This window comes from Fringilla coelebs, assembly GCF_963513975.1.
Source record: "Fringilla coelebs genome assembly, chromosome: 4".
In the NCBI taxonomy this organism is placed as follows: domain Eukaryota; kingdom Metazoa; phylum Chordata; class Aves; order Passeriformes; family Fringillidae; genus Fringilla; species Fringilla coelebs.
The window spans coordinates 72,187,735-72,202,418 of NC_140032.1; the positions used below are offsets into that span (position 1 = coordinate 72,187,735).

The 14,684-nt window shown below is 48.4% G+C and overlaps 1 protein-coding gene across 1 annotated transcript in view; it reads right to left on the bottom strand.

The window, feature by feature from the left end:
• The window catches only part of LOC311152828 (A disintegrin and metalloproteinase with thrombospondin motifs 3-like), a 57,499-nt gene that overhangs the window by 10,150 nt on the left and 32,665 nt on the right, over positions 1 to 14,684 (bottom strand). Inside the window, exons 5-11 of the mRNA XM_084204233.1 lie at positions 5,158 to 5,357; positions 2,999 to 3,082; positions 2,719 to 2,875; positions 2,072 to 2,177; positions 1,616 to 1,759; positions 1,081 to 1,213; positions 473 to 586 (exon numbers count right to left, since the gene is read on the bottom strand). Coding sequence (XP_084060359.1) covers positions 473 to 586; positions 1,081 to 1,213; positions 1,616 to 1,759; positions 2,072 to 2,177; positions 2,719 to 2,875; positions 2,999 to 3,082; positions 5,158 to 5,357 — 938 coding nt within the window. The remainder of the gene's footprint in view (positions 1 to 472; positions 587 to 1,080; positions 1,214 to 1,615; positions 1,760 to 2,071; positions 2,178 to 2,718; positions 2,876 to 2,998; positions 3,083 to 5,157; positions 5,358 to 14,684) is intronic.

Here is a 14,684-nt window from a genome sequence, read left to right on the forward strand (position 1 = left end):
TACTAAAAACAACCCCCAGGTATCCGAGTGTAATTTTATAACTGAAAATGGATTGGCAGCAGGACATGCACTAATGGGGATATTAAAGGGAAAAATCAGGTGCTAATCCTCAGCCTACACAAACATTTGCCACAGGGTGTCTGGATGGTGAGTTCTGAGCAGCCATCCCACAGTAAAAGCATCAGCTGCTTCCCTGGATTCCCAACGGCACTGACATCAGATGAGATGAGACACAACCCAGAAAACCTAACAAAGAGGCCACAGAACACCTCAGCTGCAATCTCTATGCCCAAAATGTGCTAGGGCAAACCCTGTACAGCTCCCAGAATACCCAGTGGGAAAGCACAGCTTTCCCCATGGCCTCGCTTCACCCCAGGAACGCCAGGCAATTCCCCGCTCCCCGCTGTGCCCTTCAGCACAAATGGAGGTAACTGTTGGTTTTTTCCCATGACAAACAGAGTGCCAGACTCACCTTTCCTGGGGCACACTCCGTGCCGTCGAGGGGAGGTCCCTTCTTAGTCTTGCAGAAGTAGGGGTTATCGGGATGGCTGCACCACAGCTGCTTGCACGGATCGAAGGTTCGGAACTGAAAAACACAAAGAGACCAAGTGCAGAACATGAGATGGCTTATACCTTTTAGATAAGCAAATGCTTTTGTATTTTGTTTATAATTTATTTGTATCTGTTATTTTATTTATACTTTTTGGAGAAGGATCCAACCTACTCCGCAGATTCCATCTCACACACCCCAACCAGCCAGGCATTTTCAGGGCAGTGCTTATTCCCTGCATCCCCCAGCCCTGGGCTAGTGAAAAGAGGAAAGAAGACACCCAGAAGTGGGACAAAAAGGAGATATTTTTCCCCCTTTTCTTTCTTGGGATTGCTCTCACCTATCTGTGCCATGTGGACCATGCTGCCACTCATTTTCCCACTATTTCACAGGACCCAGAGGACTGAGTCTCCCCCATAAATATCCCTCTGCTCTTTACAGATCTCTAAATACTGCATTAACTTCTCTCCAGTGACTCTGGCCCTGCAGCTCTCCCCTCAGGCCACACCCCTTGCCGTGTCTGGACGTACAGCTGTGCACATCCTGTAGCCCACGCCAAAGTCAAAACGGCACTGCTCATCCATGGAGTAGTTGATGCCTGGCAGCTCAGGAAGCTTGGGCCAGTCATGCTCAAAGGGGTCGTCGAGAAGACAGTCATAAGAGCTATGGAAAGAGACACAGAAAAAAATACTGTGACAAGATGTATACTCCTAATTCCCGCCCCATCCCTGGAACTGTCCAAGGCCAGCTTGGGTGGCGCTTGCTTGGAGCAACGTGGGCTAGTGGAAGGTATCCCTGTTCATGGCAGGGGCTTTGGAATGAGATGAGCTTTAAGGTCCCTTCCAACCCAAACCAGTCTGGGATTCTGTGGAAATCTGAGGCCTATTCCAAACCCCGCTGGAGTTGGAAGGGTCTTTCCACAGACTTTTCATCCCAAGCAGACAGGCTATGGAACAGCCCCGAGTGAAGACACAGCCTTCATGGGTCAGAGCTTTTCTAACAAAGAAGGGAAAGAGGGTCTGAAGAAAGAGGGATCAGAGCCTGGCTGCACCGGGGAGGCCTTACTGGATGTATCTCCTGAGCTCCTGGCCGCTGCAGCGGGACCAGTGGTAGCGGTGGAAGGCGGCCTGCACCAAGGGGGCCATGACACTGCCCATCGCCGTCTCGTCCCCGCATCTGTTTCCTTGCCCATCGTGCTCCATGCCCAGCCTGGAACAAAGAACTCCCCTCAGAGCTACTGCAAAAACAACTGTGAGGAAACCAGCTCCCTTCTCCACTGCCTGGACCTCCCAGGTCCCTTCCTGACCTTTCTCTCACCCCAGAGAAAACAAGTTCACCCTGCCTCCCCTTCCTTTCTTCCCCCACTTGTCTCTCCATTGCTTCAACCACTACTGCATTCCCAGGGGGCTGGAAATAAAACCAGGACAGCTTCCACAGAGCCATTAAATCCAACACCCTTGGAGCAAGCAGGAGGTGCAGCACAGCATTGTGGTGTGATCTGATGGTACAAGTGGTACTTACACGTGCCCAGTCTCGTGAGCAACAACAAAGGCTGATGAAAACCCGTCCTCATGGTTGAGGGTGCAGCTCCGGACCGGGTGGCACATGCCCGTCACAGGAGCATAGCCTACAGAGAGACATCAGGGCTGAGTCTTGTGCTCAGCACATGGATTTTAAATGAGAACCCCCAGAAAACTTCCTCAGGAAAAGCTAACATTGCTCTAAGGCCAGGGCAGCCTGGCTGGCTCCCCATCCTGACTGGTGCCTGCTCTGACACATCCTGAACTTTGGGAGATCTTGCCCACTATCATTAGTTAGGATGGAAGCAGGTGTCAGAGTGGCTGGGATGACAATAAATGGAAATCTGTGGTCAAAGATGCAATAAAATAAAGGAAGTGGAATGCCACATGCACTGAGGTTCCCAGTGATCCCTGCACACACAGGAATTTGAAGAGAGCTAAGAAGTATTTATCTACAACTCTCAAAAAAGAAAATCAATCTGTGGTTGGATATAAATGGCAAGGACGCATGGCAAGGCCTCCTTGCTTTTGAAACAGCTTGTGGAATGAACAAAGCAGGGAGCTCACAATGCAATTCCCAATTTTTCCTCTTTTCTGGCAGATGCCAGCCAAGAAACACCGAGCTCTGCTCCGGGTCAGCTGCATTACCTTGCATACCAGCGGGCCCAAAATCTTGCCTGGTTAAGAAGATGGCATGGTCGTGGTGCTCGGCGTGGCCGGGGTCCGGCTTCTGCTGCTGATAGGCCCAGCGGCACACGTTCTCCAGGCTGCGCGAGGGGTTCCCCCTTTCGATCAGGCTGATGGACTGAGAGAGCCACGCGTCACACCCGGCTGCTCCCAGAGGCGCGACCCTCTGGGAAAATCCACACCCCTGCCGCAGGATGTGGATTTTCTGCCCGGGCAGGAGGGGGAGAAGCGGCTCGCTCACCTTGGCGTACCCCAACATGATCATTCGCACCAGCACGACGTTGATGTGAACGCCCAGCGACTCGTCGTGGTAAATTTCATTCACCTGAGGCAAAAAAGAGGAAAAATTAAAAAGGAAATAAAACCACTGATGATACCAAGGGAACCTCCAAGGCCACGGAGATGTTTTTTCAAGGGCCTGTATCACTACGGTCCTCAGAAAAGGATGCAAGTCTCAGACCATTTCTGCTCAGTAGAAAGCGCAGATTCACTTCCTGTCATCACATTCCCCCTTCACACGGAACTTTGGGAAGCACATGTCCAGCCTCCTCTCACGTTTCATGGATCAGAGCTCAAAGAAAAGGGGACTGGAGAAAAGACTTCAAGTACAGACCCTGCAAATCACAGAATCCCAGACTGGTTTGGGCTGGGAGGCACCTTAAACCTCATCTTATTCCCCCCTCTGCCATGGCCAGGAACCCCTTCCACTAGACCAGGTTGCTCCAAGCCTTGTCCAACCTGGCCTGGAGCACTTCCACTGCTTCTTGTTTTGAAGAGTATTTTTTTAGGAGCAACTTATACTGCTGCCCTACTTTTTCAAGATCAGTTAGAATTCTGTGGTCACTTCTGTACTAAAAAGAGGCTTTGTTGGAAGGGAAGTTAGAAAAACAGAATTATGCAGATGGGCCAAAAGTTGTCCTTCTTGAGGCCCTTCCCTGTGTCTGGGAAGGTGAGAAATGTCCTGGCACCAGAGTGTGAAACATCTGCAGGTCCTCAATGAAGCTCCTCATTCCCCTAAAAACAAAATAAATATTATATTATGGGCAACTGGTGAGAAATAAACACCCCTGTTCAGAGGTTGGTGGGTTTGAGCAGGAGTTAGAGGGTTGTTTTATTTTTCAGTCAGGCTAAACAGAACTTCCCCTCAGGGAAAAAGGTCACTGGGAGCTGTCCAGACTGTGGGCCCTGGCACGAGGATTGCAGCTCATGGTTTAAACCTGAAATCCCTGAGGCTGAGAGCAGTGTCAGCAGGGCAGTGGGACAGAGAACGAGCACAGAGCTCAGGCTGCCTGTCCTGGGAAGCAATCATCCCAAAGGTCAGGTACTCCTCTCTTATTTTCTCCCCATCAAAAAACAGCATTGCTCCCACGAAGAGCTGGGCCAGGATAAGCGCTCAGAAATTCCCTTGTGCCAAGAGACAACAGAGGAATTTTCTACAGACAGGAATGACTTCCCTGGAGATGACCTTAACCTTCAAGTCTTCAAGATTTCCCATGGCCCCCATTTTATCCCATTCTCTGGATGGCTCTGGGCAGCAGGGTGTCAGCTCGCTCCGCCTTTGGCCCCAGCAGATGGAGCTGCAGGCATGTGCAAAACATGGAAGTGGTCTGGGCCATGGACCAGCCCTGCTGCTCACTGAAAAGGTTTCAAAACCAAAAGGACAATATTCTGCAATAATGTGCAATGGAGATTTAATGTTGATGTTTCACAGCATATTTGGGAAAAAGGAGATGATTCTGTGAGTGATGTGCTAGAAAACATCACATTGGTTGGGTTAAATTTCACACAGGAATCATTTTTTTCCTCTCAGATTCTAAGTTCTCAAATTTAGAGGCTCTGTAAACCCAAGGAATAATTTAAAAATAAGTCCAGGAATAAAAGAGTGTAAAACATACACGAATCATTCCTACACCCATAAAATCATCATTAACGGGAATCATTATGGGAATAATTAGTCCCTCATCTTCATCCTTAAGAGACTGCTTTTATTTCCTGGAAAACCTTATGATCCCACAGTTTCTAAGACCGATCTACTGGTATTACCAAAAGGTCTGCCCTGTCAAAGAGCCATTGAGAGTTTAGAACTCCTTTTCCTCTACATATTTATGCCTTAATCAGTTTTTCTCCAGAACTGTGTTGTGGGAGAAGCTCAGAATTACTAGAAATGGATCAAGTACACTTTTTCCCCTTACTGTTTTTCAACTATTTCCTCATTATTGTAAATACCCTCAAATGTGCCCTAGGAAGGAAACTACTGCGAAAAAGATGAATTAAAGGAACATCTCAAAACCAGAAAACCTTCTCCAGCAGCAGTGAGAACGATCCCATTGCTGTTTTCCCCAGCCCCGGTGCTCCTAGAGGAGCTCCCAGCAGCCACTGCAGCTCCCCAGGGATACTCACGATGTTCATGAGGGTGAGGAGGTAGTTTTGGACGTGCTCCTTGCCGTGGAATCGCACCACAGAGTCGTCCACCCCCAGCAGCACCTCGATGTTGTGGTCGTCGTCTCCGGCGTGGCGGCGGCGCCGCAGGCTCTCGTTCAGCTGCCGCTCAATGCGGCCGTGCAGGGAACTCAGCGCTCCCAGGCCAGCCAGGAGGGACTCTGCAAGGACAGCCTGCCATCAGTGGAGACAGAACTCCTGCCCCATCCCTGGAAGTGCTCCAGGATGGGCTGCACGGGGCTTGGAGGAAGCTGCTCTAGTGGAAGGTGTCCCTGCCCCTGGCAGGGGGTTGGAAATGGGTGGTCTTTAAGGTCTCTTCCAAGCCAACCCGTTCTGTGATTCCATTATATGACCCATGGAATTCCAGTTCCATTTCAGAAACGTCCTCCCACAAAGCATCCTCAACTCCAGAGTCATCACTTCTCTGGATAAGATACATCAGGAACCCCAAAGAAATTAGTCCTGTGGCGTAGGGCTGGGAGAAATCACCAGAAAACCAATAAAAAAATTCATTCAACCACAAGGGTCTGTTATTGCCCACGGTTCTTATTCCACACAGAAAACCCAGTGCTGTCACTTCCACTTAGGGCAGTAAAACAAAACTCGGCCAGGGATTGACAGGTAAAGCCTCACAGCTGCAGGACACTTGGCTCCTCCCAAATCCACCCCAGTACTCCAGCAATCTCTGAGCAATGACCACCAGTGAGGAACATCTCCTGGCGCACACAGTCAGCTGCATGCTATGGTTCCTGTGTCCCTGGGACAGTCAGGAGCACCCCTGTTCCCTCCCCTTCCCAAAAACATACAGAGAGCTCCCTGCTCCACAAAGCCAGCTAGAGCAAGCAGCATGCAGCGGCTGGAGAGAAAACTCCTGCTTTGCACTTATGCTCTATCAGGGCACTTTCCCCTACAACAGCAAACTTCCAGCCCTTCTCCATTGGGCTGGAATTCATGAATGCCAAGGCTGCAAGTCCACAAACCAGCCTTTCCTGTGTCTTCAGGCACTCTCAAGCATGCCAAGGCCAGGGCAGCACAACAGTGGGAAAATCATACACCCACTCCAATTCCAAACACCGCTCCAGCTGGCACAGCTGCCAAGCACAGCATCCAAGGGAAACCCAGCTGGAACACTGTCACTTTGTGGTGCCCACGGTGCCAACTTCCCATAGCTTGCAGTGCCCAGCCCAAAAACCACCGTGTCACATGAGGGGTTTATCTGTTCTCGGGTCTGTTTTCCATAATGCAGCACTTCAGAGCAAGCAGCCAGGCTCAATGCCAGCCTGCAGGTACTGCCCACTGCTGTTTCAGAGGATGCAGTCTGCACCCGTGGCCAAGCACTTAACAGAACATATGGGATCTAAGTCCACTGGGCCCAACTGCTCCCCCAGCACTGCCAAGGCCGCTGCTAAACCATGTCCCCAAGTGCCACATCCACACAGCTTTTAAATCCCTCTAGGGATGCGAAATCCATCGCTGCCCTGGGCAGCCTGTGTCAGGGCCAAACAACCCTTTCTGCAAGAAATTTTCCCTGATGTCCAAGCTAAACTTTTCCTGGCACATCCTCAGGCCATTTCCTCTTGTCTGATCACTTGTTATTGCTTGGGAGAAAGATAACACATGGGCCAACAGTGAAGAAACACACAGAACCAGTCTGGCTGTTTGGGGATTTGAGCTAGACAGACTAATCCATCCTAATCTCATTCTGGAATTAGCTGGTTTGTTACCTCTTCCTTTTTTAATTTGCTAGTCACCTGCAGCACTTACATCCCAACCTTACCTGTAGGAGCAGAGCAGCCCATGCCCTTGTGCCAAGAGAAATGGCTGTTCTGGGTTAGAGCAGGTGTTTGTCCTAGAGTGTCACTGTAAAATAATGGAACTACAGCTCTTTCCCTGCTATTGAACAAAGCTGTGATCTGCCCAAATCTAATTTCATCAATGCTGTTATCAATTAACCTCCTAAACCAACCCTCCTGTGTACCTAAAAAGAACCTCAGCATCACTCACATGGGAGATTCTTACCATCTTATTTTATATTGTAAAATACATGGGCTCAATTCTGTGCTAGTGATAGAAGCATTCCTTAAATATGTATGCATGTACACCTTACATCCATCCATCCATCCATCCATCTATCTATCTATCTATCTATCTATCTATCTATCTATCTATCTATCTATCTATCTATCTATCATGTTTCTCCCATATCTTCACTAGCTCCATTGCCTAATTTAGCCTTTGTCTGAATATACAGCAAGGAAAAGTATCTAGGGAAGATCCACACCTTCACTAATTCTAAATGAAACTAATGAGAAACCAGTGTGGAACCTACTGAGACCAATCTAAGTCCCTTTCCAAAGAGTGTGTTAATGTACAAAATGTCCCCAGGGACAGATGTGTTCTGCAGCTACTAAAAAATTCTGTTCTGCTATTCCCAAAGTAAGGAAAGTAGGCCAGTCCATCCCGTCACCACCTCCTGAGCCTTATTTTGAAGTGTGCCTTTAGAAAAAGCAGCGAGGAGAAAAAGAATCATTTTGTTCAAACACGCATTCCAGACAGTTGCAGCGTAATTCCCAGTGATTTCCACACAAATTGTGCACATGCAACATTTCTGTGGTGCTGCTGGTACTGCCTGACTGGGAGGGGTCAGCAGGAGAAACCACCCGGGTCGGCAGGGCGAAGACACGATGACAGGATGTTCTCATTAGGTTCTGGGATGTGCTGCAACTCGTGTGCTCTGATTTATTAGGTCCTTAAAAAACAAAACCCTGGCAAGTTACACATTCCCCCTTATCTTTTCTTGAAGAATTGCCTGAAATTGCCTTTTCCTCCAGAAGCGCCAAATGACTTTCTACCACTACCACAACAATTCTGTGGCATGAAAAGCGTGTGTCCTCTCCTAAGGCCCTGTCCCAAACCCCCTTCCCATGTGGAGCACTGACACTGGGACCTGCAGTCTTGACTCCACCATTTGGATCCTTAATGGTGTCACTGTCTCTGTAGGAAAGTTTGTTGTTTGCTCAACTGCTGCCAAAACTTCTGCTTGTTTGTTTTTGGGGGCTGAGGGAAGAGTTTGTCTCTGCTGCAACCCCAACTGAGCCAGCTGGCCATAAAAATACACAGCTTTACTTGATGTTTCCCTGTATGTTCAAGGCTATATCCATGAAGTGCTTCCAGAAGCCCCTGCAGAGTGTCTCTCTGGGATATTTCACAATAAATAAATATTATCTATGAACTTTTGATAACACAAAGCCAGCCAGCTCTGCTGCTGCAGAAACACAGTGCAGTTACACAAAAGAGAACATTGGATTTAACATTTCCCCCGGGGCAGGTGGAAGAAATCACTTGAGCATTTACAAAAACCAAACCAGAAAAGCTCAGAACAGCCTAAAAGTCAGTCAGGTTACAAAAAACCCTTCTGACCATCAAGTACGACTGTTCACCCATCATCCTGATGTGGCCCACCACTTGGGGATGGAAGTACTGCTGCACCTGTGAGCCTTGGGATGTGGCAGAGAAGGTTTGGTGGTAATGTCACCTCTCATAAAGGCGTCTTAGTGTCAGAGGTGTTAGCAGAAGACAAAGGCACAAAAGAATTTACTAATGGAAACAAAAATGCCAGCAACCAGGTTCAGACACAGCTCCACTTTCACAACAGTTTCACCAGACTGAGGAATGAAGGAAAGGGAGAGAGGAACTTCTTGTGACTTCACACGCAGACCTCCTGAGACAACTAAGCTTGGAGAATTACCTCTGTTTATGTTCTCTTCCAGTGGGACCTTTGGAGTGACAGTGACTGGCAGAATGACAAACAAACAGGGATTAAAGCAAGGTCTGAATCCCCAGGCTGCAGGATTAGTCACGAAATGCATGAGCTCCATGGGCCACAAACACAGACCCCACCTCACTTTGTTCTGACACTTAAAAGAGCAGAGGAAACATCCCAGAGTGCCGACTGCCTCCATGAAATATGTGCTTCTCTGGTACCTGAGCAGTTCCAGCTGCAGGGTGATTCTGGGAAGGATGGAAGATTTCCTGCACTCTATTCCTTGTGCTGACATCACAGGAAGGCTCTTCCTTTCCACGCACCATCAGCAAAAACAGCTCCTAGCCCTCATTTGCACCAGGGCTCGATGCCAGCCCCACACTCAGGGAGCCACGTAGAAATGTATAATCCTCTGTGTATTTGAATTATGTTTAGAGCCAACTCAGGATAAACTTTTCCAACAGAAAAGGCTGGAATTTTACCCTGTAATTTTCTTGTCATCACTTCCCTCCCTGGCATGAAGCTTTCTAGGACTGCAGGTTTTCCCTACCTGGCAGCAAACACACAGAGAACAAAGCCAGAACTGAAGGAAACTATAATTAACCAGGCCTGAATTTAGGTCAACTATTAACTGTGCTTTTTCCATCCCATGACCAGAAACAAACAGCAAAGAGGAATGCCAGCCTGTTCCAGAGCTCTCAGTGCTGGAGGACACGCTGACACACTCCCTGCAGAGCCTGCAACAGCTCTGCACTCACCTGATTCGTGGTGAAAGGGCTTTTGGATCTGTGGAAATTTAGTAGGGATGCTGCTGGTGGAACTGTGGCTGTGAGGCTCTAACATAGAACCAAGAGAAGAGGAGTAAAGCTCAGGATCAGAGCAAGCTTGTTTGGAATTAGAGATATTACCCTCTAATAATCAAAAGCTGAGGGAGGGCACAGGACAAGCAGAGGAGAAGCCACAGAGGCTGCTCCCTGCACAGCCCCTTGCCTGGCCACCCCTAATAGCAGATCACAGCTCCAGGCTGGCTTAGCACGGCCCCGGGACTTGCCCGGCCTTGCCCTGGCTCATCTGCTCTGCGCCTTATTTTTAGCTGGGCTTTAGCCCTAACAGCCAACTTAGCCAATAGGTAGTTATCCTGGAGCTACCAACCATGGCTCCTGGAATTCCTGCTTCCCTCGGCGCAAGACATGCCCCCATTCCTCATTTCTTTCATTATTTGGCTCTCTCTATATATAGCAAGAATCCCATCATAGTTTTATTTTGGAGGTACAGGTGATTTGGTGGTTAGTTTTGTTTGTGGAATTTTTTTTAGAACAGGTTAAAAATATATATTTACTACATGTCATTATTCAAAAAACTTAATTACAGGTAGAGCTGGAGTCTGGCTTTGACCCTGAATTTTGAAGTATGAAAATGTATTAAAAACAGTCACTTGACAATTCCAGGTCTTTTACCAAGACATTATTACAAGGTGTCACTCTTCCTTCAGCTTAGCAACTTTCACATGTAGTTCAGAGACTTAAATAGCAATAAACTGAATTTTTCTACTTTAATCCCAGGAGAACAGTCTGTTGGGTAAAGGCCAGGATTTTTTTGGACATGTGAGGAAGAACTGAGCATTTGGGTCTGGCATTTTAGGAGACCTGAGTGACATCATCTGCTGGTACTTACATAGAAAGAAAGGACATGGAGAGGCCTGTGGGTCACATATGGGACACAATAAACCAAGCAAAGCTTTTCCATTTTACACCACACCAAGTTCTTTGATTCAATATCAATGGTGCCCTTCAAACACAGATGCAATAAAACGTGAGAAATAAAAAGGAAAAGAAGTCTCAGTTTGCAAAATCATCACCTGTATCAATGTCCAAAAGTATGGAAAAAGCATCTATAGAGGCTCTGAAATTTGGTTTGCAGATGAGAAAAACTAAGTCAGCAAAAATGAGCAGCATGGCCCACTGCAGAGGTGCACACCTGGGGTACCTGGGGTACCTGGGGTGCTGCAACCAAAGCCAGTTCAGGTATGGGAGGACTTCATTTTACAGCTCAGAGTGGCCAGGCTATAGCCCCAAAGCTTCCAGCTCTTAAGAGCATTGAATCCATGACTTTCCAGTCAGACTCTCACCCAGGAACATGAGAGAGCTCTGCATTAACAACCTTAAAAGCACTCATGCCTTTAAGTACCATTACGTCAACACAAAATTAATTTTTACTCCACAAAGGAATACTCTTAAAGCATCCTTGGTTCCTAACTGGAATAATGCACAGTAAAAGGACAGAGCAATCTAGAAAGGGGGGTACCCACTACGTTCTGAAAGCACAGGTTGCATTCATAATTTATCTGCTAATTCAGAACTTACTGGAAGAACAAATGCTGCATGGCCTGAGCTGTCTGCATTTTTGGGCAGCTTCCCTGAGATCCCAACAGGCTCCACAGGAATTCCAGGGTCTAAACTCGTTAAGCAGGTATTTTCAGCACCAGAACGCTACTGTGAGCTTCCAGCGTGGAGGAAGTTGCTTTGGCAGAGATGCAGTCCCCCCAGTGCTCATGAACGAAGTCATTATAGCAAGGCCTTAAAATTCTCTCACTCCTCACTCCTTGGCATCTGACCCAGCTTCTGCCAGCTGGCTGAAAGCACAGCAGGAGCCAAGCTTCCTATTTCACAGACCCATGGTTTGGGTTGGAAGGGAGCTTGAAGCCTATCTCCTTCTGCCTCCCGGCCACAGGAACATCATCTACTAGACCAGGCTGCTCCAAGCCCCATCCAGCCTGGCTTGGACACTTCCAGGGATGGGGCAGCCACAACTTCCAGGGAAAAGAGACAGTAAGTGAATATTCAGTGGCAAAGACTGGGGCAAATGGGAGCAGTTTCCACAATGAGGGCACTAACTACTCCTTGGGTTGCTCATTTCTTTGGGATAAAGGCAGAGCTGTGTTTACATGCAGCTGCTTGTTTTTAAAAGCTGTGTAAGGAATGTGTTCCTAAACATGTGGGACCTTTTGCTGCCACAGGAAGCACGCAAGAGGACACAGCCGGGCTGGTGATCCTCTGCAGGCCCAGCCACAGCCCTTTGCAAGGGCTCAGCAAGCAGCCCACTGCCCACTGTCAACATCAATTACCCTCTGATCACCACTTGATCTGCCCTAAGCCTCTGGAAGTCAGCAAAGCCTGAACACTGTCCAGACACAACAGCGGGACACCGGGACAGAGCCCGGCTCCCTTAGCAGGGGATTATTCCGAGCAGGGAGCTCACACAGCACCCACACACACACACATACCATCCTCCCCAGCCCGTGGAAGGAGGGATGGAGCTGCTGAGGAAGGGCTTGCACAAGCCCCAAGGCACAGTTTGATACCTCACCTAAATGCCCTGACCGTGGCACTGCTGCAGCCCCACAAAGGATGGAAAGCCCCCGTGTCGGAGCCTGCCGCTCTGATCCACGCCGAGGGGAAGGCTCTCCCACCATGACCCGTGCAAGGGCAAATCTCAGCAAACAATCTCTGCCCTTTTCCAGGACAGATGTGCTTTCTCCTGCCTGTGGAGAAGCCAAAGAGCTTGCCCGAAGGGCACAACTGCTGTCCAGCTGGAGAGCAGAGCCAGGAGCAGCTGAGGCAGCTAAGCTTTTCCATTGCAGTGATGACCAGCAGAGAAAACACATTGTAAAAATCCAAGGGGAGAACGCCAGTGGGGACAAGGTGGGGCACAGCAACACCATTTCTGCTACTACAAGAATGCTGAAGGACACTGTGGTGGCAGCAGTGGAAAAAGCAAAGAGGTACTCTAAATGTTTCTTCCTGCAAACAAAAGAGATGCAAACACGCTTCTCGCTGACTTGCTCCAAGTTCTCCTGAACCTCGGAGAGACAGAGAAGACCACTACCACAACAAATTGGGGACCAGTTAACACTGGGATCTGGGTCCTGCCTCCTGCCTTGGCAGCTCTCCCCTGGCCTGTGTGTGTGATGGAGCTTCAGAATCTGGATAATCCATCTAGAGGTCACAGGCTGGAGTGAACATGTGACCTGTTACAATAAAACAGCATCATAGAATTGTAAAGGTTGGAAAGGACCTTTAAGAGTCTCAAGTCCAACCACCTGACACCTGAAGTCTAAAAGGCCAAATGAGAAATGGAGGAGGGAAGAGATGAAGCTCTGTCCAAGTGCCAAAGCCGGAAGTTTTGCACATGAAGAAATCAAAGGAGATTTCTGAATTTATTTGGCCTTAAGCCACTTCTTTCCCCCTCTCCCAGAAGGTTCACAGAAGACAGAGAACAGAAGAACAGCTGGGCCTGGTTCCATTCTAAATGGAATAAACAGGTATAGAAGGCAGAATGATTGTCCAGCACCTTCAGGGTGATTCCCTGGCACGGCCACCGGCGCAGGAGGGAACCAAGGACGTGAGCACCACGGGCAAGGCTCAGCTATCCCATGGCTTCTGCTGAGACCAGCGTTTAAAGGAGACAGGAGAATGGAATTCACGGCAATCACTCACACAAAAGGAATAACTGAGTGTGTAAAACTGGAAAAAAACGTGGGGAAATATTTATGCAGCCCATATTAGGGAGACAAAGAGCACTTCTAACGCCCTGGCAGTGATAGTGGGTCACAAAGCGTGCGGGCGTGTGACAAGGGGTCACTTCCTGCCGCTGCCTTCCTGCCCCTTCCTTGTTCATGCAGCTGAAAGCGTAATTGTCCTTAACTGCTCAGTTGGCACCGAGTGGATTCTGACCTTCTGAGAGGACCAAGTCCTGCAGCTGGGCTTGGAAGCCCAGTGCACCTGCAGTGACACTGGCCATGTCCAAGGCAGGGCTCCTCCACCGCTGGAGCTGACTGCCAGGCAGCAGTAGAGCCATGTCTGCACACACGAGGGGTCCCTTCCCACCCAAAACACCCCAGGATTCCACAATCCCATCATACATATACACTGCATTTGGATACATTCACTGCATTACAATATTTGCCCGTCAACCCTATCCCCAGCTGAAATCCCTGATTTTTTAATTAACTTGCACACAAGGACTGACTGAATTAATGATTATGAAATAATTTTTTTAGGAGGAATAAAAAAATACATGAAGTGAGCGATCATAAACATATTCCAGCTAGCTGTGCTGGGTCAACAAATACTGATTCTTTGTTGAAAAATAATATTCAGTGACACACAGGCAGATTATGTGCAATCACAGAAAGTCAGTCAAAGCCTCTGCTGTCTCCCAGGCAAGCATTTTCTGGAAGGGAGGATTTTAAAACTGGAAGGGCTGACAGGGAGAGAGTAGTCCTGAAGTAAAAGCCAGCTCTCAATTCTCACAATTCCTTACGGAGCAGAACCTCATCTACCCACAGCTCTGTCTATAATTACACGGAGTTAAGTGTGATACACTTACAAAAACCACACAGCCTGACATTAGACATACTGACATCACACTATTTGTAGGGAAAAAACCCAGCAAAGACGCAGCTTAGGAGGATTGATTTTCACTGCCACACCACAGACCTGGTTTGCAAACAAGAGGGTCCCAGCTCCGCTTTCCTGTGGCCATTGTCTGGGGGTAAGAGTTTTCTGCAAGGCCCAAATGCCGGCCCTCAGAAACCAACACACATTTTTTTCATTATGGATCCACCCCCCTTTATACTTTCCTTTTTTCATATAGACTCTTACAAAACGAAGCCCTTTTTTTTTCCTTTCCACCTCCCCACATTCCTCTGAGCGTGCCAGCCTCG